The 26,369-nt window shown below is 40.2% G+C and overlaps 1 protein-coding gene across 10 annotated transcripts in view; it reads left to right on the forward strand.

The window, feature by feature from the left end:
- TMEM241 (transmembrane protein 241) overlaps positions 1-26,369 on the forward strand; it is a 56,761-nt gene that overhangs the window by 8,662 nt on the left and 21,730 nt on the right. For 5 of the 10 annotated variants that reach the window (XR_009742569.1, XR_009742568.1, XR_009742571.1 and 2 more), the window contains exons 4-13: positions 890-971; positions 4,216-4,293; positions 5,658-5,683; positions 7,229-7,280; positions 8,498-8,546; positions 10,542-10,587; positions 11,586-11,621; positions 17,767-17,801; positions 19,175-19,244; positions 21,953-22,046. Coding sequence is in view for 3 of the 10 variants with exons in the window: in XM_061448652.1 (XP_061304636.1) it covers positions 890-971; positions 4,216-4,293; positions 5,658-5,683; positions 7,229-7,280; positions 8,498-8,546; positions 10,542-10,587; positions 11,586-11,621; positions 17,767-17,801; positions 19,175-19,244; positions 21,953-22,046 (568 nt within the window). In the remaining 7 variants the exon portion in view is untranslated. Of the gene's footprint in view, positions 1-889; positions 972-4,215; positions 4,294-5,657; positions 5,684-7,228; positions 7,281-8,497; positions 8,547-10,541; positions 10,588-11,585; positions 11,622-17,766; positions 17,802-19,174; positions 19,245-21,952; positions 22,047-24,088; positions 24,126-26,369 lie in introns of all 10 variants that reach the window. The other 5 variants (XR_009742573.1, XR_009742574.1, XR_009742572.1 and 2 more) reach the window with 2 other exon arrangements.

Here is a 26,369-nt window from a genome sequence, read left to right on the forward strand (position 1 = left end):
TTCATTAATGTTTTCTTGACTTTAATGCTTGGGAAGACTGAATAGAGGTAGCAGTGTCTTCAGTTCTGAGAAGCATTTGGATCAGGCCTTTAGATCATTGCTACTCCTTTCCTCCCTTGCTCAAAATCTTACATTATTCTGTCTGAAATTTACCACCTACCTGATCCCTTTTTCCCTTTAAGTAACAAGATCAAAAACCAAAAAGTGCAAATTCTGAAGCTCCTTCTCAGAACTGAAAGCTGGCCCTGCTGCAGTAACCATGGATTAAAAAAATAACAATAATAATCAGATCAATCTGATGACTTCATCCCTCCATTAGTTGTCAGACTGCCTCTAGGAGTTTGGCTTAGTTGAGGGAGCATCATTAGGAAATCTCAAGAGATATGCTTCCACAGAGACAATCTGACCTTTAGGAAGAATCTCTTTTTAAATCTGGCTGAAAAATGAATGTGTGGGTGGGGAAATGTATTTCTACATTGTGAAAATGTGTGCTGTCTGTGCGAGTGCGCTATTTTGTCTTCATTTGCCAGTTTTTCTTCCTTTTACAGCGCATCAAGGAAATTAGTTGAAATTTCTGTCCCTTAAAACCAGTAGGAATAATTGCTGTGAAACAAACAATTTCACGGGGAGAGAAGCCAAGGAAAGAGTTAAAGAAAGAAAATATATCTGTAAATCGCTCTAATCCAGTGTTAGATGAAGTGATTCATTTCTGTCTCAGGATTCTTTAGTAAATGGGAGGAATACTGAACACTCAGACGATGAATTCAATATGCACATCTTTTAAATTCATGTACATATGTATGTATTATTATATTCCTTGCAAGCAACTGTTGCTGGCTGTATGTAAACAGAATGTGGTGAAGTAATGGGATTTTAATTATTTCCACAGGTCTGAAATCCTGTCGTGGCTTCCTGCTTCAGTACTTTTTGTGGGCATTATTTATGCTGGCTCTAGGGCACTGTCTAGATTGGTAAGAAACGCACAAGTAGAAGTCAGTTCTTTATTACATCTAATTTATGAGCAAAGAACATTCCCTTCATACAAGGTGTTTAATGGTGTTCCTCTGTTGGGGGAAAGAAGGAAGGAGGGGTTTAAGTAATACATACACTGTTAATGGTGCTAGAGCAGTGATCCCATCCTACAAAGTGCAGAGCAGTATCAAAAAACACCTCTGTGATGGTCCATAGCACTCAGCATCTCTCCAGAGTGCTTGGTGTTTTGCAGAGTAGATCATCAGTTGCATGAATTGTGCAAGTGCGGAGGAAGCTGAAGAAGTTACTGGCTGTAAGTTTTCAAGAGGGGGACTGGGGCTGTGGGATCTGTAGGAAATCCTTCCAGAAGGATGAAGACCATTTCAGTGATTTTGATGCTTTACAGGATTTGAAAAAATAAATTGAAAGTTCAAAAGGTATTATGGAAAGGGTTAGATTAATCAGGTTTATGATCCATTTGAATCAACAGTAACCTACTAAGTGTTCAATGGATATGCTGAATTGAAGTTGAATGCTTTTTACTTAAATTATACAGTCTTTTGTGGGAAAAAAATGGTGACATGAATTTTTGAAAACGAGCAATTTTTTACTGCTGCTATGCAGTCTGCAAGGCCAGATTCTGCACTAGTTCCCTTCTGCATTCTGTCAATGCATCTTAATCTAATACCAGAGCCAGCTTGCTCTTGCCAGCTCCTAAACCGAATGGAGGATCAGAAGGGAATTTTTGCCAATATTTTGCTTGTAGTCATCCCTTGAACTTCCCAGTGGAGAGATAGGGCAGAAAAAGGCAGGTCTTTGTCCTCACAAGTCTGGGGGCCTCATCTTGGACCCAAGTGGACCAATCTTCAGAAATCACAGGCATATGCTCAGTAGCCCCATGCCTCCAGATTAGCTTTGCTTCAGGGTGATTGCATTTGCTTCCTCTTGGTTCCTTGTCAAAACAAGTTCTATTGGGCTCCTCTGGTGTAAACTGAGCAAAGATCCCTAACGAAAGCCCTGCCTGGAAACAGCAGTAAAGCCTTGGCAGCGGCGTCTTTTCTGCCTGCTCACCTGGGAGGTGGAGGAGGGATGTGTCACATCTTCTCTGCTATTTCTTCTTATTTCCTAGTCATCCCTTAAGCTACCTGTCTCCCTCCTGTCCCTGCTCAGGTCATTCAAGAGTGAGATGTACTGGAGTGGCAGAGGGGCTGTGAATGGTTTTGACTTACATCCCAAACCTTTCTTAAGGAGGTTATATCCCAAAGCTTTTTTAAGGAGCATCTCCCATTTCTGAATGGCTTCTTGTTGTACATGAATAGGGATTTAGAGGCCTAATTCTGTGGCCATTTTAGGAGGAAAGACAAAAGCACAAGTTGTCTTAGGCCGTAGTTAAGTAATGCCTTGTGCTGGGGCTAAATTCAATCCTGCAGGTAAGCTTTAATTACAGTAACTTTGTGTACAACAGTTTTGTGACACAGTGAGAAGGAAAATGAACTCTTCCAATTTTGCACCTGAATAGGTTCACCTTAGCAGCGTATTTTTGAATTAAGTGGGTTTATTGCTAAAGCAGAAAGTATGTGTACTTTTTTGATCAAATCCAGGGAGGCCCACCTTCAGACATTCCTGTACACTGGCAGGGCTACAATCTTAAATCTCTGTTCGTGCCTCTCCCTAGAGGTGCTGGCAGTCTCCCCTGCCCAGGAGTTCAGGGCTGGAACTGGAGGAGGAGGAGGGCTTAGCTCCGGATTGTGATGCACTAACAAAAGTATGCAGAGCTGTGATGGGAGGTTTGTACAGAGTCTGTTCTCCCTACCTGCCCAACCAGTAAACCTTTCTTTTTGTAAGCATTAAGCCCACTCACAAATTTAAGAAATACTCACATCAAAGGCAACAGACATATGGAGAAGGTTAACTGGGCTGCGCAAACCGGAGCCATTGTTGGCTCCAAAACACGTTTGGATGAGCCAAAAGCAAGGGGGAGGAAAATAAAACCCAACAGATTGGCTTCACAAAAGGAAGAATGTAAACTGTGCTATCAACTTTCCTTGGGTATGGTTATTTCTTGTATTTCCTATTATTGTATCATGCTCAGAATGCTTATGTTAGATACTTCTGGGTTTATGTTCTTAGTCATCCAGCAACGGGGCTGGGAATTGGTTTTCAGAACCAGTGAATCTGGGGCTGACAACTTCATGCCAGCTGTGTTTGTGTGATTTCCTTGCTAATTTAGAGGTGTTAAAAGTTATCTTGGTGCAACTGTTGTGTTTATGGATCCATCCCAGTTGTCATTAAACTTAAAATGGTTAATTAGCAATGCTTATCTGTCTTTGTGGGAAAGAAAGGAAAAATCCAGAAAATACAGATTTCAGAATGCATAGCCAAATTTAAGAGGTATTTGCTGTTTGTTCCACCTGAAAAGGCATGGGCATCACTGAGAAATTAACTCATTCTCTACTCACATAATTTAAATACTGTACACAAGCAGGGAAATAGTGCTTCCTAAAGCTGCCATAGTCTTTAGATTATCTTAATCGGAGCAGAGAATTGCTTGTTTCAACTGTTTGAGAGACCATGGATCTGATTTGGAGGAAGTATTATGAACCAGTAATTCTGGTTGGGTTTGCCTAGGGCAATGGGTGGTTGATTCATTATTGTTATCACTGAGGTTTGTTTCTTAATGATTTCATGTTGGGATGGTGTCCAGATACCTCAGTGGGTAGAATTTTGCCATCACTTGTGTATGAACTGTTATATCTCTACTCTAATTTTGGGCAGCTCTTCCTAGCAGTAACTGAAAGCAATCACCTAAAATCATCTTGCCTGTAATTCTGTTGCTAGGAGTCAGACTGTATTCTTAGGAGCAGTAGACAGAGATGGGAAAACTAATGAGAACCATTTACTGTGGAGGCTGCAGATATTTGAACAGAGAGGCAAAACTAGAGGCACAAACCTGGAGCAAATCTCACTGTGTGGTAGTTGCATACAAGCAAACTGGCTGAGCACTCAGAAGTGGGAGAAGCAGCAAGTAGAGTCTGTGTTGAAAGATGCCTGTGCCATGTAAGAGCAATTGGAATGGCTCTAAGTCACTTTTAGGAGATGTTGTGTGGGTTTACAGCTCAAAAAACGGAAACAAACCCCAAAACCACAAGCATGTGGGACAGCTGTCCCTTAGAGGGGTGCCTCTTCCTGTGTGTGTGACTGTTGTGGTTTGATTTGGGCATTTTTCTTCTCTCCCAATGGCAGCCAATCCCAGTGTTCCTCACCGTGCACAGCGCGTCAGAAGTTATAACTTATGGGTTCCAGAAGTTTGTGCAGAAAGAGGTAACTGATCTATTAATTGACACATTCAAGGTATCCCCTGTGATATAACTGCCACATAGCAAACCACCTGATTTCTTTTAATCTGGGCATTAGTGCCATGTGCTTTCCTGATCTTGCAGTGATAGCTAGTCATTAATGAGACCGAGAGAGCTTTGCTCTTGACAAGTATTTCTGTTGGTGTTTTGTTTTCCCCTTCCGTTGATGAAACTTTGCAAATATGTATCACCAGTTTGATCTGCATTTTTAAGACTGGCTTGGTCCTGCTTGTTTTTCCCTTTTGAAAATGAATATCCACCCTCTCTCATGCCCCATGTCAGATTATCTTTGAGCTGAGAGGGAGGAGGCCTGGGTCTCTAGATCTAACCAGTATATCTAGTGTATTGTATGATTATAGATAGATCGCAGCTCTACATGAAATGCAGGAATAACAGTGCATTTCTGGATTTGTTTTGAATGCTTCAGAGTCTGTCCCAAGTCTTAAAATCTGTCTTAAAGTTAGGAGAATAATTCCTGCACCCTGTAGTAAGAGATGGGTTTCTTTCTCACAGACTTATTGGGAATCCTTCTGTTTTTTTTAGTCTATGAAATGCTTTTCTAATTGACCAGAGAGCTGCTGTGTGAGGTAGCTCTGAGAAATCATTAATCACGAAGTCATTTCTACAGTGGCCTCTGGCTTGCTGTGGAAGGGATTTTCCAATAATTACATCTGTTGTGTATGTAGAAGACAAATAAATGGCCCATGTTTGCTACTCCTAATAAACTGAAGAGGTCACTAAGGTTATGCCTATGGGGCATAGCAGTGTGTACGGTGGCATGTCCCTATGTCGTTGTCCTCTGATTGTTGTCCCTGACAAAGTGTTCCATATTTTCCTGGTTATGACTCCTCTTTTTAAAAACAAAAGCAATATGGACAAGGATAATACAAACACAGATCTTGCTAGGAAGCTTCTGAGGAATAATTTTGGACTAAAGGATTGGGAAACTCTTAGGAATTTAGACCTCTGGTTGTACCTAATAAGAATACTCTGAGTACATCAAATACACAGTTTCAGTATAGTTCAAGTTAAGTTTAAGGACCAAGTGTAAAGTCATGTCTGGTTTTAGGTATATCTGCTGGTAAGAAATCTGAAAATACAAATCAAGTTGAAGTAGGCTAATCTGTAATCCTGGTTCTTCTTTTCAAATTAAATTTGCTAAGCAGTGCTCAACATAATGCACTGTTGAGTGTTGCTTATAGGATTTTTAATGTGTTTGGTACAGTAAGAGCAGCTGTCATCATTTTCCTGGTTTTGGAAGGAGAAAGAACTATTTCACCCTTTTTATTTTTAAATTTTAATTTTTTGTTCATACTTTCATTTTTACAGCAGACCTCTCATCTGAAAGTCTGTAGGTAAGCTCTTAAAAGTGCTCACATTCAGATTCAGACTTGTTTTGGCTCCAGCTTCTGTATTTGCTTCAGATAATGGCACACCAAAACAATGAAGAATGAAAGGCACATTCCCGTGGGCGGTGAGCGTAAATTGCAACACTGGAATAGTGAAATAGTTTTAAAATGTATTTTCCTTTTTCTTTTTTTTTTCAAACCACTGCTTAAATAGATACCTTTTTTCCTCCTTATAAAAATAAAAAGGCCAATCTTCCTGAATAACAAAGCAGTGCTTGTAGGAATGTTTTCGGAAACGAGGTGGAAGCCAGGTTTACTGTTCCATTAATCTTAAATGTAATCTTAAACAGTAAGAGAAAGACAATTAATGTGATACAAAATGGCTAAAAGTGCCTTTCCTAAGAAAGATAGGAAGATACTCTGTTCTGCTAGAATCACTCATATCAAGCCACACAACCTACCAGCCCTGGTTGGCCCTAGTTATTTTAGCTCCAAAAAAGGAGATAGAAAGGGAAAAGAGAAGTCAGCCAGTCATATATTAAAAATTTTATTCTACCCTCTCCCCATCCCCTTGAAGAATGCATAGACAAAACCTTGGGTGACATTGTTTGGTGTGAGGTGTCCCTGGCCATGGCAGGGAGGTTGGAACTAGATGATCTGAAGTTCCTTTCCAACCCTAACTATTGTATGATTCTATGATTCTATATTTGCTGTCCTGCACATTCTGTAATCTTTTAGTGGTGCTTAGAGTAGATAGTTGGGTTATTATTTAGTGTGCTTAGAGGCACCATCTTCCTAATTTCTTCCCATTGTTTCCATTATTTGACTTACTGTGGCCTTGTTTTAGCCACTGGATTATTGTCAAGGATGCCAGTTTTTTTATCATCTTTATTCTGTATTTTCCTATGCTCCTGAAGAGCAGGAAAATAAGCTGCAAAAGCAAATATTTGTTATTATTAGAAGTAGCAATCCACAGAAAATCCACATCAGAATATTCAGTGTAGCTTGTAGAAATCCTTACCCAGCCACAGGTTAAGAATTTATTTAGTCCAAGTCAGAGGACTAGGGGAGGACTGGTGCTGTCCTTAATCCATTTCTGGTGTAATACCACTCACTCCCACTTTGCTCTGTGTTCTGGAGTTGAATCATAACTTTTAATGGAGTCACCTTTGCTGGAATTGTTGTAATAGGCAATTCACCTTAATGAAAGAACTTTGGTAGCCATTCATGGCCAGAAATTTGTTGATTTTGGCTTTCTAAAGCAACCTAGGGAAGCCAGATGGCAAGTGAAGAATAATATTCCTTACCAAAAAGCTTGCTTTCATCACTGCTGAGGTGTTTTGTGCTGCTTTTTATACAAATTTGCTGTGTATGAGTTAGAAGAGTACATGATGTAAAAACTTTGGTGGCAGAAATTATTTCTTAAATATGGAATAAAATTTAAACAAATTAAATGTCAGTGTAAAATTGAGTGGAATTGCCTATACTTTGCTGTGAGTACAAATCTGAGTTACAAGGGTTTGGTCCTGTTTGTTTTTTCCTTCTCCACAGTGTGCTATGCCTCCTGGTAGCAGCAGTGTGCCTTCCTTTATGTGACCCACAGGTGAGCTCTGCTTTGTAAAGCAGCTCAAGTTAGATCTTGATGTTTGACATCTTGTTAGTATAAGAGGGATGTAGCTTTTACTTGTAAGCTAGGGTGGGATTCCTGTGAAGGAATTGAAAATGTTGTCTATTGCTGTGTTGTAGCCTTGCTGGTGTTAATGTGTTTGCATCATGATAAAACCTCTGAGCAGACATACAGCTCATCAGTGAAGATGATCGCTGGGGAAACCATGGTTTAACTTCATATAGGGCTTAGAGCTAATGACTCAGGCTTGGATTAATTGCACATACTTTCAGGAGGTACCTGACTTAGCTTTATAGTACCTCTGTAGCTACTGGAGAAAGAAAGGAGGTACCTCCAGAGAGCACTTAGTCCAGCAGAGATCTGTTCCTTGGAGGTGCTTTTCTCTGCTGGAGTCTTAGGAAGCCTGCTTCCTTGGTTTCGATACTTTAGTTAATATGTGAAGCCAGGTAGGATGAATCTGGGAACTTGTCTGGATGCATCTGATCAAATGTAATCATCAGAATTGTTGCACCTGCACTACCTCCCCTTGTAGTCTGTGGTGCAGAGCAGGAATTTCTGGTGTACCATTCATCTCCTCAGAAAGCAGACATCTAAAATATGTCAGGTGAATTCCTTTCGAAAATGTTTATTTTTCCCCATTGATGAAGAGAGCCTACCTTGCTCAGAGACAGATGTCTGTGTAAACCACTGTTTTGGATACTCTGTGGATAGTTGGAGCTTTGGGGAGAGATCCTGTTAAGCTGCTGCAGGGGCTGAGAGGCTGAGGGGCTGCAGAGGCTGAGAGGGTGTCCTGGGTTCAGCCCTGACTGGGTTTAAACCACGACAGTTCGAAAAGGAGACAAGGGAAGAAAAACCTTAGTGATGTTCCTCTGATCTTGCCCCTCCCTGACTCCCAAGACAAGACTAAACAGACTGGGGTCTGTATGCTCAGATTGTTTAAGATGGTGTACATATCTGAAAGAAATGGAGCTATTCTTGCCAAGACTAGCTGAGAGCCTGGGTAATGGGTGTATGCCAAGTCTCCAAGTGGGACAGGAAAAATAAGTCTTCCTAGTCTTCTTTCATCATCTTCTCTTTCTTTGTAGCATAGCTCCTACTCACTGTACTTGCTTTTTGAAGCTAGAGGCAGGGAAATAGCAATAAGTATGTTTACCTGGATGTGCTTTTACTTATGTAGATGTTCTTTATTGCAGTTTGATCCAAATGGTTATTTATGGGCTCTAATTCACTTGATCTGTGTTGGTAAGTAATTTCTTTTGGAAATGGAATTAGAAAGACTGAATGTGTTGAAGAAATCAGCTTTATTATGAAGTTACTGATATTTAAAGTTCTTGATGAAGAGCTTGGAAACACTTGGAAAGAAGAAGTTCAGTAAATATGAGAAATGCATTCCTTTTATATCTGTTACCTTGAAAACAACAACAGAATAAGCTAGATATTGCAGCCAGTTAACAGTGAATGCGAAAATGCACATACAATTTTAATCAGCACTAAGCTTTTCTGGGAGTTTTTGATGATTGCCTACTAAGAGATGCTTCTTTCTGAGGGGAAAAGAAACATGAAAAAAAAAAACAAAACAAAAACCAAGCAGGAACTTGTAGCTGGAGCTTTATTGCACACACTGATTTTATTTAAAAACTGACAGAAATATTCTAAAATACCATGGAATGTGCTCCCAGAGGAAGGATGTTGAAATGTTGGTTTTTTTTATGCAATCATATGCACTTAAAGAAGAATTTTAACAGTTAGTTGCATAACCTGTCAGGTTTTCTTTTGTCTGTTTCAGACTAAACATTGATTTGGATAAATCAGAATTCTTCCCTGAAAAGCTAGAAACAGATCCAGATAATGGGAAGAGAGTAGTACTTTTTAACTAGGAGATTTGTGTCTTTTGGAGCTTTAGGCTGGATAATAAGGGACTTCTATTTGTTTCTTAGCTGTCCAATAGTCTTGGTGAGTGACTCATTCGTATGTTAAGTCTTGTCTGCAAATTAGGGAAGATTCTTTCTTTATTCTGTCTATTCATACTGTAAATTTTTCAGGGCAGAGGTAGTATGTTTATATGTATTTGTGTCGAGGGAAGTCTAGAGAATCTCGTTCTAAAATGTTGTTAGCATATGAATAAGAAATAGTTTTGGTTTTTTTTTCCCTTTAGGAAATGTTCTATAGTAAACAGTTGCTCTTAGAGAAAACAAAAAGCTAAGGATTTTTCCCTTCACATACTTGTTTGCTGTAACGAGTGATGTTGCTGCTTTCTTAAAGCCAAGAGGTCTCATTTGTAAAACAGTGCTAGGCCATGGAGGTGGAAAACTGCTTAGAGAGTCTTCAGGAGGTCCCTTCTGTGTGTTTGAAACATGTAGGAAGTGCCAACATAATGTTTATGCTCAAAATATAACTTATTTCCATTTCTCTTGTTTTGGAGAGAAAGTTGTTTGTACACCCGTTGGGGGGTTTTGTGTAATTAGATTTCCAATCAACCAACACAGAATAAAGATGCTACAAGGAAGGACAAACAGATGAATTAACTTGTTGCACAGTTAATCAGGACAGAGCGTTAGAGAAAGGACATGTGTTCCATCCTTCGGCTTGTCTACTGGAGACAGAATCGCAGACATCTATTACATAGTGTTCTACTGAATTTGCTTTTCATTTTCTGTTTCTCTTTGTGTGTAAAAAAAACAAAACAACCAAAGCCTTGAAGAAGGGATCTAAAAAGAAACAGAGCTTGAAGCCATATTGTTCCTTTCTTGAGTGCTTAAAGCGTTTCCCAGAATAGAAATGGGAGCCAGGAGGTGGGTAGGTCAAGTATGTAAAGAACCTGGAGACCCTAGAGCTGAGAGAACTCTGAACAGGAAAGATGGCTCAGAGCCAACAGCTGTAGGGTTCTACATAGGTGAACACATCATAGAAGGTACCCAAAAATGGGGTGGGCTGAAGAAACCATTCTGTGACACTTTTCTGTATGTATTCCCATACACGCACAGAGCTAAGAGTTTTCTTCAGAACCAGAAGAAGCACATAGCATGACAGTACTGTAGATTATAATGCTTTGAAAACTGTTAATTTAAAGCAGTAGGTTCATTTTACTCATGGTTTCATGGTTTAGGTATCCTTTGTGCCATGTTGCTATACTGTAATTTAGAGGGGTTCCATATCTGCCAGTATCATGGCCAAACAAGCATGGTTTGTCAGAGTGATTGCATGTTACAGCTATTACACATGTCATTTCAATTACAGGGGCTTACAAAGTATTTCACAAGTTGTGGAAACCTAACTCTTTAAGGTAATGTGTTTTCATATTCTTTTAAAAAGAAAGAGATTGTTATCAAAGAAGGTTAGAGACACATCTGTGTAGCAGTCCAGTAAACTGCAGGTATTTCTGTGTTATCAGTGAGAACTGAGCCATTCCTGGTTAATCATTAATGACTTCTCTTGCAAGAGGAGCCTTATTTATTGTTGGTAACAATAGCATGTGGTTATTGATAGTCGTATACCTAACTCAAACACTGAATTAGTTTTAAACAGTGTATTATCAAAGGGTGATGACTCAGTTCTGAAAGCAGATGCTCTAGTTACTGGCACAGGCATTAAAAGGAAATGTTAGTTTGTGTTAGCCTTGAAAGCTGCATGGTTTGAATCTGTCAGTATCTCCCTTTGAGACACAGTCTCAAAAGCATTTAGCAGCTGGTGACTTCCCACAGGACTGGGATGGCTGAGTACCTTAAAAACCTTACACTAATTCCATGTGCATGTTAGATAAACATGCCAGACAATAGTTGTATTGAAAGCAGGTGACATTACATGTTTACAGTGTCTATCATCTGCAGTTCTCTGTATCAAAGGAGATAGAAATGTTACCACTGCATATTATGTATCTGTACATAATACACACGTGAATAAAATATGACTAAGCTCATTTATTTCAAAACCATTTTCCAGCTCTTCTTAAAAGGTTTAGATTTTAGTCGGTCTCACTTTATCTTCACTTTAAATGAGACTCTCACTGACATAGTAATGACAGAAACAATGTGCAAATGATGTGTTAATTAATACATAATTAATATGTGTAAATTAATATGATTCATATATTGATAATGTAAATAGTTTATTGTTAGACTGTATCTAATTGTAATATAATGTTAGTATTACCTAATTATAATGTGTCATATATAATATTATGTAATATTACAATGTTATAATACTATTTAATATACTGATCTCTTACACCAAGTGAACTTTGGTACTAAAAGAACACCTTTTTTTCTTTCCCTCCTCTCCCAGTGATCTGGACCAACAGTACATCAACTATGTATTCAGGTAAAATGAATAAGTCTTTGATACACCATAGCTGTCTTTATGTGGTATGTGTTTTTATTTTCAACCATGGCTTGTTTAGGAAACACATAGCTACCACTACTTAAATGTATGTATTTAGCAGGACATTCACTGAAAGAAAGTGCTAAGCTGAACAGTTTAGCAGCTGAATTTTTTTGGCTCAGGTTGTAGGTGTACATGCCAATATACACCTGGGGAGGTAACAAGGTGTTAATTATGAATTTTTTAATCACCCTGTGCACAAATAATCTATCGTTTCCAGTAATAATATTTACAGAGCAGCTCCCTGGCAATACCCCACTTCAAAAAATAAAACTTGAACAAAATTGCCAGAAGGAGAGGTAGTGATTACAAAAGTATGACGTGCAAAGAACATGAGCATAAGTGATTGTTCAGAGTGCTGTTAGTGGGATTGAGTAATTCAGACTTTCAGTTGTTTTTCTGATTTGGAGATATAAAAGTGGCTTGTTATTTTGTAGTTAGTGAAAGAGCCTGAGCCACTGACCAGACTTCCCTGTGGGTTTTTTATATATAAAAAAGAGTCAGTCTTTCCTCAAAGAGCCATATAAGCCAAAACATTTGGTGTGCGTTGGCTTCTGCTAGATTTTTGTGAGGCTTTATTACAGGCTCCCCCATCCATAATCACATCTTGTATATGTTGACTTATTTTCTTGGAATGGTAGCTAGTTGTGGGGGGGAATACTGTAGAGTACAGATACTAAGTTCTAAGAAAGGATAGTCAAAAAGAATGAAAGAGAGAACAGAGGTTAGGAATAAGCATAGAAAAGGTGAATTTGTGTTTGCCATTTGATTGGATGGATGTATGCTCTTGTTTATCACATTAAAGATCCTTGATAGGAACACAGCAGGAACAGCAATGTAGAACAGTTACTTCACTTCAGTTCCCATTTATCTTGTGAGCATCAGCATGATAATACTGTGTATCTCCTTTTGTCTTAGTTCAATCAAATCTTGTATTTCCATAAGTAAGTCATGCAGGCCTCTGATTTTGCATTTGTAGATTCCAGTGTCTATTCAGCAGGGTCCCATGCATTGACAATATCTGAATACCAGTTTGCTTGAAATAGGCTCTTGTTTAAGTCAGTTGTTTTCCATCTACTATGAAGTGAGAGCAAATAAATATTACTCAAAGAAGGTAGTTGCATTTGTTGAAACTGTTTTGAAGAATTAGTCATGGAACTTGCAAAAATGTTGCTGTGTGCAAAAATAACTCATGAAATTTTGAGTGAGCTGTACCTGTTTGTTTCACGTTGAATCATGAAACAAGCAGTAAAACCAATTGATTTTTCATTTGGCATCTGCTTGCCGATGGCTCTCAGTGGTCATTTTAGTTTAAAAGACGGCCTGAACCTTTAAATTCAGATTTTTCACTAAAGGTCTTAATTTTGCAGCTTTGATAGAAAAGTTAGGGTTGGGTTGCTCTGTTGGTTGATAATAGCCCTTGCCTGTGAAGTTGTGTCCAGTAGAGAGCAGGAGCTCCACATTATATGGCAAGTGTGGTTATTGATATAGAGGCTTTTGAAAGAGAGAAATTTCTTGTTAAGGAACTGTGAGGCTCAGGGATATGTATTTTAAAAACAAAAAAAAAACCAAAACAGTGGAATTGTGCAGATTGGAAGATGGCTATTTTTAGCATATGCTTAAACGCAAAAATGTGTAATCAAAGCTTGCAGAGATTTTCATCATTAAGGGACTTGAAGGTCAGTGTAGCTTCTAAGATGATGGTACAAAGCAGTAGCTGGAAAACAGATGGCTTAGAAGCTAGAAGGCAGGATATTTATTTGTTTGGCTTGGCTCAGTGTACCTCTGTATATGTATGTATTTATGTATGTATTTACGTATGTATTTACGTATGTATTTCTGTGTGTTAGAGGAGCTCATAGTCCATAGCATTTGGATCTCATCTTGTCTAGGGAAAACAAACGGTGCCATGGTCAATGGAATAAGTGACATCTGATTTCTCTCAGAGTTTTGTTTTGTCATAATAGCTGATGATGTTTGAGAGGGTGTGAAATTTGGCAGTTGTCTCCTTGGTTGCAACCTCCACGATGTGCCACTGCTGTGAAGGTCCTCCAGTGTCTAATGGGCCTGAAATCTTTCTGCTGCAGAAAGCACTGGCAGGGTTTGTCCCTTTGTGAGACCTCGGGGCATGTGGTTAGCTTGGAAATACTGCCACTTCCCAAATTTGGATGAGGCTGGTCAGCGTGTTTGAGAGCTGTGCAGAGCTATGGATGTATGTGTGCACACAGCTTTATTGCACAAGCTTAATTTATGTGGAAAGCAGTCAAAAGTATTTTTAAATCACACTGAATAGAGGGTATTTTACTCTGAACATTCTCTGAACGGGCGCTAACTCCTCATGGGCAGTTCTGGGTCAGAATTACTATAAACATGTGCTTATCTGTTGGAGGGTGCCCAGCAGTAGATTTTGTGACTTAGCAGGCAGGTATTTATGCTGCTTCCTCTACTCGGGGATTTTCAAGGGATGTTTTGGCCATGAGAGGATCCCAGTTCCACCTCCAGAAGAGGACAGTCTAATGTGTACTGGTGGTCTTGTCCATACAAGCATGATTCTGTGATTTATGAAGGAACTTGAAAGTGTGGTATCAGTGCAACTTTCTCCCCTTGATACTGTTACCAATAGCCTTTATAGCTCCTTATTTCTAACCTAGATCAGACAGCTGAAATGTACAGGGAAAAGAAAGAAGCCAGATAGTGTTTAGAATTGTAGAATTATAGAATCAGTTCGATTGGAAAAGACCCTTAAGATCAAGTCTAACCATTAACCCAGCACTGCCAAGTCCACCACTAAACCATGTGCCTAAGCACCACATCTCCACCTCTTTTAAATACCTCCAGGGGTGGTGACTCAACCACTGCTCTGAGAAGCCTGTTCCCATGCTTGACAGCCCTTTTGGTGAACAAAATTTTTCCTAATAAAGAGGAGAATATAGGAAAGTGTATAGGTTTGTTATAATAGCATCTGTTCAAAGCATTTCTGTTTGGTATGAAAGCACAGTTCTACTCTGTGTGTAGAGACTGCCTGGCTAGAGCAGATTAAAAGTTCTGCCCCAAGCTACTGGATGTTAGAATGTACCAATATGTTAGATTAAAAAAACATATATTCAGATTTAAAAGAAACATTAACTGTATTGGCTCTGTTGGAGCCAATGCAGCTGAAATTAGCGATGTCTCCTAACATATGCTGTCCCTACATGCCATTTACTGTTTCTTGTTTTCACATCTGGAACAATTTGGGAGGGTAGAGCATCATAAGCAAATGTACATGAACAGGAACTTTCCAGAGCCAAACAGATCTGAAGAAATATTTGCTTATGTTGAAAGTGTGGCGTTCTTCTCACTTCATCGCTTATAGAATGATTATTAAATGGCTTTTAAAAAGGAAGCCAGACCAGGAGCAAATATAGGAGGGAAAGCAGAGCTGTGCTATACAGGGAAGGGAGGGGTGATGATGTTGCTTCTCAGTGCCCAACCCCATGCTGTTCATCTATTTAGACACGTGGGACAGGGAGGGTGAAGAAGAGGTCAAACGTACTTCAAGAACCTCTCTATAATCCTCTGGACTTATTCCCACCACCATTTTTTACTGCGGTATTGCATTTCCCTGTACTCCAACTTCTGCATTAGTGTTCTGCTTCCTAGTGGGTTTTCAGTAATCTTGCATTTTCTTTTATTCTTTTCCAGATACCCACTTTTATCAAGGAGGAAACCGTATTTCTTCCCCCTAGCTAGCTGGCAAGGTGTAGCATGAGGGGAAGGAGTAGTAATTTTACCTGGCATGTTGAGGGATACTTAATGTGTCTTAGAAGTGGGTCACAACCCATCTTGGGCTTTTTCCTGTGCTAAGGCAGGTAGAGATATGTTACTTCTTGTAGAAACCTGGAAGAAAATTTCAGGACAGGCTGAGAAAGTTGGGGCTGTTCAGCCTGGAGAAGAGAAGGCTGCATGGAGACCTCATAGCAGCCTTCCAGTATCTGAAGGGGGCCTACAGGGATGCTGGGGCGGGACTCATCATTAGGGACTGTAGTGATAGGATGAGGGGTAACGGGTTAAAACTTTAACAGGGGACGTTTAGATTGGATATAAGGAGGAAGTTCTTCACTGTAAGGGTGGTGAGGCACTGGAATGGGTTGCCCAAGGAAGTTGTGAATGCTCCATCCCTGGCGGTGTTCAAGGCCAGGTTGGACAGAGCCTTGGGTGACATGGTTTAGTGTGAGGTGTCCCTGCCCATGGCAGTGGGGTTGGAACTTGATGATCTGAAGGTCCTTTCCAACCCTAACTGTTCTATGATTCTGTGATTCTACATCCCCGTATCTGTCACTGTCTGATGCTTGTTCAGAAAGGCATGGTGAGGAGAAAAGAAAAATGTGTAGCAGGAGAGTTTCAAAGGGTGAATTAATGGCACTGATGAAGGTGTGAGGTGAAGGCTCTGTTCTATGCAGCTAAACTCCATGTGGCTTCTGGAAATGCTTCTAATCTGTCACTTTTGTAAATTAAAAAGCTGCAGATTTCCTGCAATAGGGTAGGGCAGCTTTGCAGGCATAAATTGCTGTTCTTGCTGTCAAAACCTCTTTTTAGCCAGAAAGAAAACCACAGGTGATCCAGCCCTCAGTATTGAGTACAGGGGAAAAAACAGAGGAGCAGAGAAATCCAGCACAGGGATATTGGTTTTGCTGCAGCCTGATGTCCAGGCTGTCCTGCTGGAAACCTCTAAATCCCTAACATGGTTTTACAACATCATTGTGTCTTTTACTAATGTTCTGTTTGGAGCAGAGCTGGAGTACAACTTTAATGCCATCTAACCTATTCACTTTAACCTGCTCTATACTTCACAAAGAAGGTTTTGTCCTCATCCTATGTTTGGATTGAAGCCTGGGATGTCTGGAAGGGTTATCAGTTCCTCTTGGCTAAAGAAGGAAGTTTCTCTCTGAGCATTTCCCAGTCTCACTGTGTTGTTTGGTTTGGTTTTCTTTTGTTTAAAAACTAATAATGCAAAAAGCGAAAGTGGAGAAACATGTCTTAGTCGTAACTCTCATCACTGTTGATACAGTTCCACTTGCCCTGCCAGTCTCCTTTTTCCTCTCTTTTTTTTTTTTTTTATTCAGTCAAAAGTAATAGACCTTTGCTGCTTCTTCTCTCTTTACAAGGGGACTGAGGAATTGGAACTGTTCGTTGTGAATCCTTGCACTGAGAGGATTTTGGGCAGTTTTCTATAGATTCTGTCTTAGTGGTGTCACTGTCTGGCTTAACAGCAGGTCTGTTGAAAAGGACTTGGGGGTCAATACTGAGGTCTATATAGGGCAGTAGTATATGATCATTTAAGCAAATTAACATGAACCATATATTTAGCTATGTTAGAAGGAGTTTGGCCATCAGATCGAAATTATTATGAGCACTGCTGAAGCTGTAGCTGGAATACTCTATTCAGCTTTGGGCCTCCCAGTTAGAGAAAGATGCTGAGAAACTGAAAATCTTGCAAAGGGCTAGTGACATTGTTAGGGAGCGAGAACACATGGTGTGCTCCAAAGAGAGTTTGAAGGAGCTGATCTTGTGGAGACTGGCAAAGTGGAGGCCAAGGTACAACCTAAGCACTGTCTGCACCTTCTTGAAAGGGAGTTACAATGATGACAGAACCAAACTTTTCTAAGAAGTAGCAGATGGTATGGAACATAAATTGCATGAACCATAAATTGCAGCTTTGGTGGTTTAAAAATGGGACATCAGGAAAAACTTCTTTGCTTGGAGAGCAGAGTGGCCCTGGGACAAGTTACCCAGAGAGGTGTGGAACCTCCATGCTAGAGGTTTCTGAGACCTGTATTTTTGAGACAGAGCCACAGAGGATTTGACTAAATATTGGTGGTAGTCCTTCCTCAGGTGAGAGATTATATGGGGTGACTCCAGAGATTCCTTCCCAATCAATTTTTTCTTTTATAATTGATACTTATACCTCAGTCATTCTACTTAACCTGGAATAAGTTTCACCATGAACAAACACACACAAAACTTCTATTCATAATGTTCAGGCCATGTCATAAATTCTGTAGTAGCCAATTAATTTTTATTTTATTTTATTCTATTTTTTTAGTGTGGTGCTGTTGGCCTCTGCATCCCATCCAGCAGGTAAAGTGCATAGAGTTGTTCCATTTTTAGGTTTCCATATTGCATTTCCTTTCCCTGCATGTTTTTAGAGGTCAGACTCTAGAGCCCTGCAATTCAACAGGAACATGACCAATAATATGATATCCTGTAGGAAGAGGAGAGGAGGGTATATAACACTCTGTAATTTGCATATTTACTAATACCTTAGGTGCCATTTGCAAAGAAGCAGCATGGGACTAACAACAAAGAATGGGTTTTGAGGTGGTGCATGGAACAAGGATTCCCCAGGTGAACATGTCCTTTTCAGAGCAGTGTCTCAGCAGTCCATAGAGTTTCCTTCTCTGCGCTGCCCTCAGTGCTATGCAGAGATTTAACTTTGTTGTTTTCATAAGTTGTAACATCCTGAATGACCAAGCAGCCTTTTTTCCAACCGGATTTGCCTATCCCACATTGCTGTTTTAGTCATCATGCTTGTAGTAAGCATGGGTAAGCCCTTCCCTAATCTTCATTTGCGAAGCCAAGCCATCAATCCCATCACTTGAGCCCATGGCAGGATTTGAAGTAGTAAAAGATCAAAAGGGTAGCAATGGAGAAACTGAATATTTGATGGTGGCTAATATTCCTATCATACTGGTGTTTTAAGAGTTAGAAGGTTAAAAATGATCATTTGTTGCTTTCACTGGACATTTGCTCAGTGAGAAAAACAAAGGAAGGAGCATTTAAGTAAAAGTTTGCCCTTTTGCTTGGTGATGCATATTGTGCATGGAGGCATTCCCCCAGCAGGGTAGACAGACACATTAAGCAAAAATCTCCTGCATTTCAAAAAAAGGAAAGATGATGCTTCCTCCAAATCTGTAGAGCCTGAAGGCTGGAAAATTCCTGGGAATTGGTGCTACTAAGAGCAACCAGGGCCCAAGTTCCTGGAAATACAAGTACTTGAGAGTTCTACTTGGATCTGGGAGAACTTTTTTAAACCTCCCAACTAGCTCTGTGTGACAGAGTTCAAATGCCAGAGAGGGAAGCAGCCAGCATATGTCTCTGTTTCCTGACTAGACTATCATGAGCTCTGTAATAAAAGAAGTGGTTATGATGCATGTCTATCCACTGGCAACTGTTGCTTAAGCAGGATCTTCTATATATGAGCAAAGAATACTCTAATGTATCCCTTTCCCTTTTTTCAACCAAAGGCAGGACCTGGCTAGAATCAAGGTCAGAGAGAAATCATTAAACACACTAGAAATGTGGAAAGTATCCTAAATGAAAAGCCAGCCAGCTGTAAAGGCTTAAAGGAATGTTAAACTAGTAATGCTCATGTAATTGCTGTTCCCCTGCTTGTAACAGTGGGTAATTTTTTTCCCCCTGTGTTCCACTGAGTATATTGCTTTGTCCCTCAGGTGATCTCTTCAGTGCCTTGGACTTCCCATTCCTGTACTTCTACAGGTTTCATAGCAGCTGCTGTGCCAGGTAAATTCTCTATAACAGGACATGTGAACGTTTCCAAAACAAGAGATCCTATTGACTTCCAGCCTTGACTCTCAGTTAAAAATTTCAGAGCATGCAAAACCGTAGTTATACTACCTTCTGCTGGCATAAGCCAGTAAAACTGCAGAACATGTATCTGTGCGCATCTGTGGATATGCATTTGAAGGCCTGAGATCTGAATGTGCTGGAAGTATATATGTTTGAGTGAGTACATTCTGATCAAGGAAGTTTCCAGTCATCAATGAAATAATTTTAACCTAATGTAGCAAAGCTTTGATACATAGCGTCTCTTAAATGCTTCTCAAGTCGGATTAGCCCTTGTAAAACTTGCTGTTTGCAGAGATTACAAAGTATTAGTCTTTAGCAGTATATGGGTGTACATGGATTTATTTGCCTGTACATCTTGTTATTTGGCAGAATGCTTTTTTGGGGTAAAAGGGGAAAGCTTTAACACGTGTTCCTTTATTTTGAGTAGCAAAAGTTCACTGACCAATAATGTAGTTCTCACAGGACAATGTAAATAAGATTCCTGTAGGTCTTAATTATAAAAACAAAAAAAAATGATTCCAGTCTTTTGCCAAATGGAAGTATTTTCTTTTTAGAAGGGAAAAATATTTTCATGCAAACTCATGGCAAAAATATTTCCTGATTGTTAGGGATTTTCTTGCTTGTCTCTGGATCTTTCATTAGAAGTGGATATTAAAAATGATTGTTAAGTGATTTCCCCATGTACATATTTTTTTGTATGAAAGTGGCTTTTTTCAAGGGTGGACTATCCACACTACAAGTAACTTGCAGTTAGGTATTAATGAATAAATTGTTCCATGGTAGGTAGGTGAAATGTAATTTCCTATTGAGGGTAAGGTCTAACTGCAGGCACTAATGGGCATCTGTTTAAGACCAGATGTTTTTCAGTTCATTAGAATTTTACAACTGTTGTAGCCTCCCACTTCTGATTCCATTACCCTGGCTTCAGTACATGTATAGTAGATAGCACTGTACACTACAGCAAGTGGAAAGGAATAGTTAGATGGAGAAACAAACATCTTGGTTGCTCTCCTACATCTTGTAATGTCTTCATAGACATAAAGGATTTGGAGGAAAACTTATACAACGTAAAGTAAGTGTAACTGATGTAGCTAAATCTGCTACCTGTGCAGGATGTCTGAAGCAGTAGTAAGGTGCAAAGTGCTCCATTTATTTAATGAAATAAACTGGTGTTACTTGTGACATCAGTATTTGAGGTATTACAATCAGCTGTTTCACTTTTTATTTTTGAATTACACGAAACAGCTTCACATCACTCTTGATTAAAAACGCTTCTCAGCAGGGCAGAAGATATGGAACAAACTTAAGCCAGCTATTGGACTTTCAAACGTTTGGGCAATGTTGCTTTATTAAATGCACAGATTTCTTAGTAGGATGCTCTATGGCTCAGTACTTCATCCTCTGCAACAAGGAGGGTTTGAGTTTGAGTCTCTCTTTTATCATCAAAGCAGCATTTGCTTCCTGGGCTTCAGGCGCAGTGGGTAGTCCTTTGGGGTTTCACATCATGGCTTGGTGTAAGAAACCCTAATACCTCTTACTCCAGGGCAGTTATCTTACCCTACTCTACTGATGTGGTTGAGATGCAAATCTGCCACAGGTACTGAGCAGGAAACAGCACTTGGCTGAGGTGCTGGAGCCCAGCATGGAACTTCTGACACGAGGGTCTTCAACCCTTCCTGCTGTTGCAGAGAGGGGACCAACTGCATTGAGTGAATCTCCAGAACAGCGTAGCCTCTTCGAATACCAAGGCATTTTTACCCCACCACCTGTATGCTGGGTTGATCCTATCTCCTTTCTCATGCAGCTTCCCACAGTATTTTGTAATCCCATTCCTCTCAACCAGGCACACAGTAATTTGTGCCTTGCATATTTAAAGTCCTTTTTTTATTCCCTGCTTGCTGGTTTACGCTTTTTCACTGGTTCACAAACAGTGGGTTGTATATCACAAGTGAAATGAAATCCAGAGCCAGATCTTATAATCTCTGTGAGGTCCAGTGAGATGTGGAGCATTTTCCTTGAGAGTAGTCTTGGCTTCAGGAGCATTGAGGACTACTGTCCTATATGTCTTGAGAATCAAAATTCCCTCAGTCATCAGCAGAGAGCTTTGGGGTATTCTTTTACCAGCACTACTGACTCATCTGTCTATTTGTTATACAGTAGAGATGTATTTGACTTCCTAATTGGAGTTAGGCTTCATGAAGTTTAGACAGCTTGAAAGCTTCAGGCAGAAACTTTCCAGTGGTTATGTTTTTTTCAGTTCAAGGCTCTGCGGAGGTTGAAGTGAGTTAGTTGCCAGACATGTGTGGCTCCTGTTGAAATTAGCGTTGCCTTTATTCAGAGCCATTTCAATGCCTGAAGTTAATATTTCACCTCATGTTTCCAATAATCTCTACTTTTCTGATTATGCAAGTGCATTAGAGACCAGCCATAAGAGCGTCAGACTTACTTTACTCTGACTCTAGTCACTGACTGAACAAAACCTGGCGTGTACTGGACATCATGTAAGCTCTTTGTCCACCAGCTTGCTTTCTCCAAATGGATTTAACACTGCAGTTCTGCATTAGGAAAACCAAGATGCCTGTGAAATGTTGCTTAGTTGAAATCAAGAGACATTATTAACAAGCTTTCCCCATCCCTTGCAGTGGTCTGTTGGGATTCTTTCTGATGTTGCACACAGTGAAGCTAAAAAGCAGCACAACCTCAGGGCAATATGCAGCATGGAGTTTCCTTGCAAAGGTAAGAGAAAGACTGTCACAGGAACACAGTGGATCTGTGCTTCTCCCAGGAGAGCTGAGGAATTTCTGCATCTCTGTTGCTATTCCTGTTTGTCACTCCTAGTGTCTGTCTGTGCAACCTACAAGTAGACTTGAGGTAACAAACATAATAAGCCAGGATTGTTAGCTGAGATGAACTACTGTGCATAGACTGAAGTTTAATGGAACTGGGCTGGTTACTGCAGCTGAGGTTCTGGCCTACTGAATTGCAATAATACAAATCTATACTTTCCTACTTTCCAAAGGTGTTTTGGAGAATACTCCTTCTGAGAGTGTGTGCACCAGCCATTGCTTCCAGCGTGTCTTCCCAGAGCCAAGAATTAAAACTACTTCCCAGAAGTTCAGTACCAGAACTCTCATTGTTACCATTGCAGAGGAGAGTGGTGGATGTCATTTGCCTTGACATTTACAAGGCTTTTGACAGCATCTCTCACAATGATCTTGTATCCAAATTAGACTGTTATAAACAATTAGATGGGTAAAAAATGTGGTTGGATGATCAGGCTCAGAAGGTATAGGTTAATGATTCCTACTCTAATTGGAGGCTTGTGACAATTAGAGTAGCACAGGGATCTGTCCTCCAACATGTCTTGTTTAACATCTTCATTGAAGAATCGGAGGTGATAGAGTGTACTCACATTTGGAAGGGACACCAAACTGGGAGGACCAGTCAATAGTGCTGAAGGAGAGGGCTGCCTTTTAGAGGGACCTGGACAGGCTGGAGGAATGGACCAACAGAAACCAAAATCAAAATGGACAGATGTGAAGCCCTGTACATGGGAAGGAAGGGCAATAATACAGGCTTGGATGACTGAGAAACAGTTCTGCAGAAAAGATTGGGGATTTTGGTAGACAGCAAGCCAAACATGAGCCAGCAGTGTGCCCTGGCAGCTAAGAAGGCCAAAAGCATCCTGGGTTGTACTAAGTTTGCTTTAGTTGTACTGCATAGGCAGTACACAGGCAGTAAATTCATGGAAGTAATCATGCCCCTCTACTCAGCACTTGTTAGACCACATCTGGAGTAGGGAGCCTCGTTTTAGGCACCTCAATACAGGGAAGAGATGAATAAACTGAAGCAAATTCATCAGAGGGCTGCCAAGAAAGGCAGAGGGCTGCCAAGAAAGTCAGGGGGCTGAAGCATTTGCCTTATGAGGAGTGGCTGCCAGACCAGGCTTGTTCGGTCTGGAAGAGAGACAGTTTTGGGAGCACCCAACAAAACAACAGCCACCCAGTAGCTATGGAGAAATTACCAAGAAGACAGATCCAGGCTATTCACAGTGCCGTGTGGGAGGGGGTGTGTAAGATAACAAGCATAAGCTGTAATGAGAGGTTCAAACTGGGCGTAAGGAAAAGCTTCTTCACCCTGTTGACAAGTCAGGGAGGGCAGAGGTTGCCCAGGGAGGCTTCTGTCTTCAAAGGTTTTCAAGACCCAACTGGACCAAGCCCTCAGCCAACCAGGAATTATCCTGTGATCTGTGGATTTGGGGTCTGGCTGTACCTAGGTTTCAGTTATTAACAGGTGATTTGTTAAATTACCAGTGGTAAAGGCAGTCAGAAGAGCTTGTCAGACTCCTTTTTTCTGGTTACTGTTACTCCTTTTCTCTGGTTAAATTTTACCTAGTTTCACCACTCTCGGCTAGGTCATCTGAAAGCCACAACCTTCCTATGTAGTTTGTGATCATAGCTTTTTTATTGCAGTGAAGCTCTTACCCTACCAGGAAAAAAAAGAAAGTAGGATTGCATAATAATATGCTTGTTTAGAAACTGGAATGGAATGAATGTTTGGTTTTCCTGGGGATAACAAGAAGAGAATGATGGGGCTTGTTTTGTACTTTGCAAGCTGTTCCACACTATACAAGTCCCATAGATTTTCTCACTAGTTTGAATTTCTTCCAAGCATTCTGACTGTGCAGATTTTAGTTCCATAGCTTTCTTCTTGCTTCTTGGTAGCAAGTCAACTGATCTAGAGCTTGCTTTTGCATTTATTTTGTTTTTCCTTTTTAGCATTCTGGGTTGGAGATGGGAATAGCTGGCTCTGCTGGTAGATGTTGTGCATGAGGAGAAATGGTTCTACATGTGGTATTCATGACCTGTCTGAAAAAAATGCCAGCAAAGATGTGTTGTGAAATATATTATAAGCGGATTTGGTCCTTCCCAGGTGAAGTGGATCAGAGCCACAAAGTCTGGACTGGATCAAAGCTTTCCCAAAGTTTCTAGATTTGAACGGTTTTGGCCAACTCTCGACATAAGTTAGACAAAGTTTGTTCTAGCCGCTGCTGTCAATGAAATTATGTGCCTTTATAGCAACTAAAAATTTGTCCCTGTGCCACTGTGATAATTTAATCTGTTCTTCAGCCTTGAAAGCCTGTGTTTGTTAATGTGTGTGGTTAATTATTGTGCTTGAGAAGGTTTTTTTGAACAGGACAAATTAGGTCTTTTCCTGTTGTTGCTTCTAACCCAGTGTTCAAACTGTATGTCTTGTCTTGAGTTCGAAGAGGGGAATAAGTAATAAGGACATGGGATCCCTCTGGAGCACTTATAATTTTAGCAGAACAAGCAGTTTCCCTGATGTCTTTCACCAGTGTTTTAAAGCTTGCTATAAGAATGATTTTAGGTCTCAGTCACACCCATTTGAGGCAGCATGAGGAGCACAGAGGAACTGCTCCTCTGAGTGCTGAAATGCAGCTGATTTGGGGTTAGAAGTCAGCAAATTCTTGAAAAATTCTGAAACACTGTAGATCAGTTTTAGAAGAGGAATCAAAAGACTGCAGAGACAGATGTGGATAGGCAGAGAGCAGGAGCAGAACTGGAGCTTGCCTGCAAGGGTGTGGGGCTGATCTACCAGCTCCTGCAAAATTGTCACAAGCTATCTTGTAACTGTAGGGAGCTATAAATCTTTGTACAGACTAGTTATAGAAGAGTCCTATCTATCTGATCAGTAATGCTGCTTTCTGCAGGTGTTCGGAAGTGTTAAAACTACATACTAATCCAGCTCAACGTTGCCAGGGTATGAGGGCTGTCTCAGTCACGTCTTAAATCAACATACGTGCAGAAAAGCAGTATTTAACTAGCACTTTAACAGTCTGTTTGAATCCAAGTCTGTGACTCCCTTTTAAAAAAAGGAAGGAAGTTAATGTGGATAAAGAATAAAGATAGAAAGTATTTGAATCTGGACTTACAGAATGAGATCCAGTGGAAAAAAAAACCTCTGGTCACAACAATGGCTTTGCGTTCCCACATGAGCATTTTTCTTGGATTGAGTAGTGCCCTAGATCATTCTCTTAATATCTCAGCCTGACTGGAGTTTTCACCAGCAGTTGGAAAGGAGCAGCATTTGAGGCCAGAATATGTTTATCTTGCAAATGAGCCAAGAAGGGAGAATGCTGTAGTCCTCAGACAGCAGTGCAGGCCTCTGGGGAGGTGCAGAGAATTAGAAAATCTGTTTTCCATTTGCATGCTTTGTACCTATGTGACTGATGAGCTGGGGCTGAGATTGTTGCCACCACTTCATTCTTGTTAAGTGCCAATAGACCAATAAACTAAGCATGAGATCTGATCGGGCCTGCTTTGCAGATTGAAGAAGACATTCTTTCTGAAGCCCACATATTTGGCCTTCCTGCCCTCTAATTTTTCATTCACTTAAAAACTGGAGCTGGGTTGTAACTTGCTTTTATGATACTTGGGCTGTGGCAACTTAATCAATGTATGAGGTATTTAATTCTTCCCTGTAATGATTTCTGACAGCTTTCATGTCAAAGCTTTGCTTTGTGAAGAGGCAGACAAAACACAGGTTTCATCTGTGTATATAGTCCTGCATGATATTTATAGTGACAAATGCTCTCTGCACTTTTGCTGTGAAAGCAGATATTGTGTGTGGTAGTCATAACTGTATAGATTCATGAGAATTGCCAGAAAATCACTAAAGTGATCTCTAAAACAACAACAAAAAGTGCTTTTAAGAAGCCCAAGAAATATGGAATACTTTGTCATAGCACATATTTAATCCCCAGAAGAGCAAGAATTTAAAGCTGTGCTGAGATTTCTTGTTTTAATTTGAAAGCTATGCTAGTATCATGGGTCATGTACTAGAAAGAAACACTGGAGATGCTCATATATACGGATAGAAGCATCTGGTGAGAATGCTAATGAGTTCTAACAGTGCTGTCAGGGAATTTGTTTAGATTAAGACTGCCAATCTGTATCTGGTGATGAAACTTGTTAGGTCTCTGGAAGTTAAACAGCAGAAATACTTTAAATCATGAATAGAAGGGAAAAAAGGGTATTT

The sequence above is a fragment of the Pezoporus flaviventris genome, unplaced genomic scaffold (genome assembly GCF_033815535.1).
Source record: "Pezoporus flaviventris isolate CSIRO_AGI_PZ_B2104156 unplaced genomic scaffold, CSIRO_AGI_Pfla_v1 ptg000007l, whole genome shotgun sequence".
Classification (NCBI taxonomy): domain Eukaryota; kingdom Metazoa; phylum Chordata; class Aves; order Psittaciformes; family Psittacidae; genus Pezoporus; species Pezoporus flaviventris.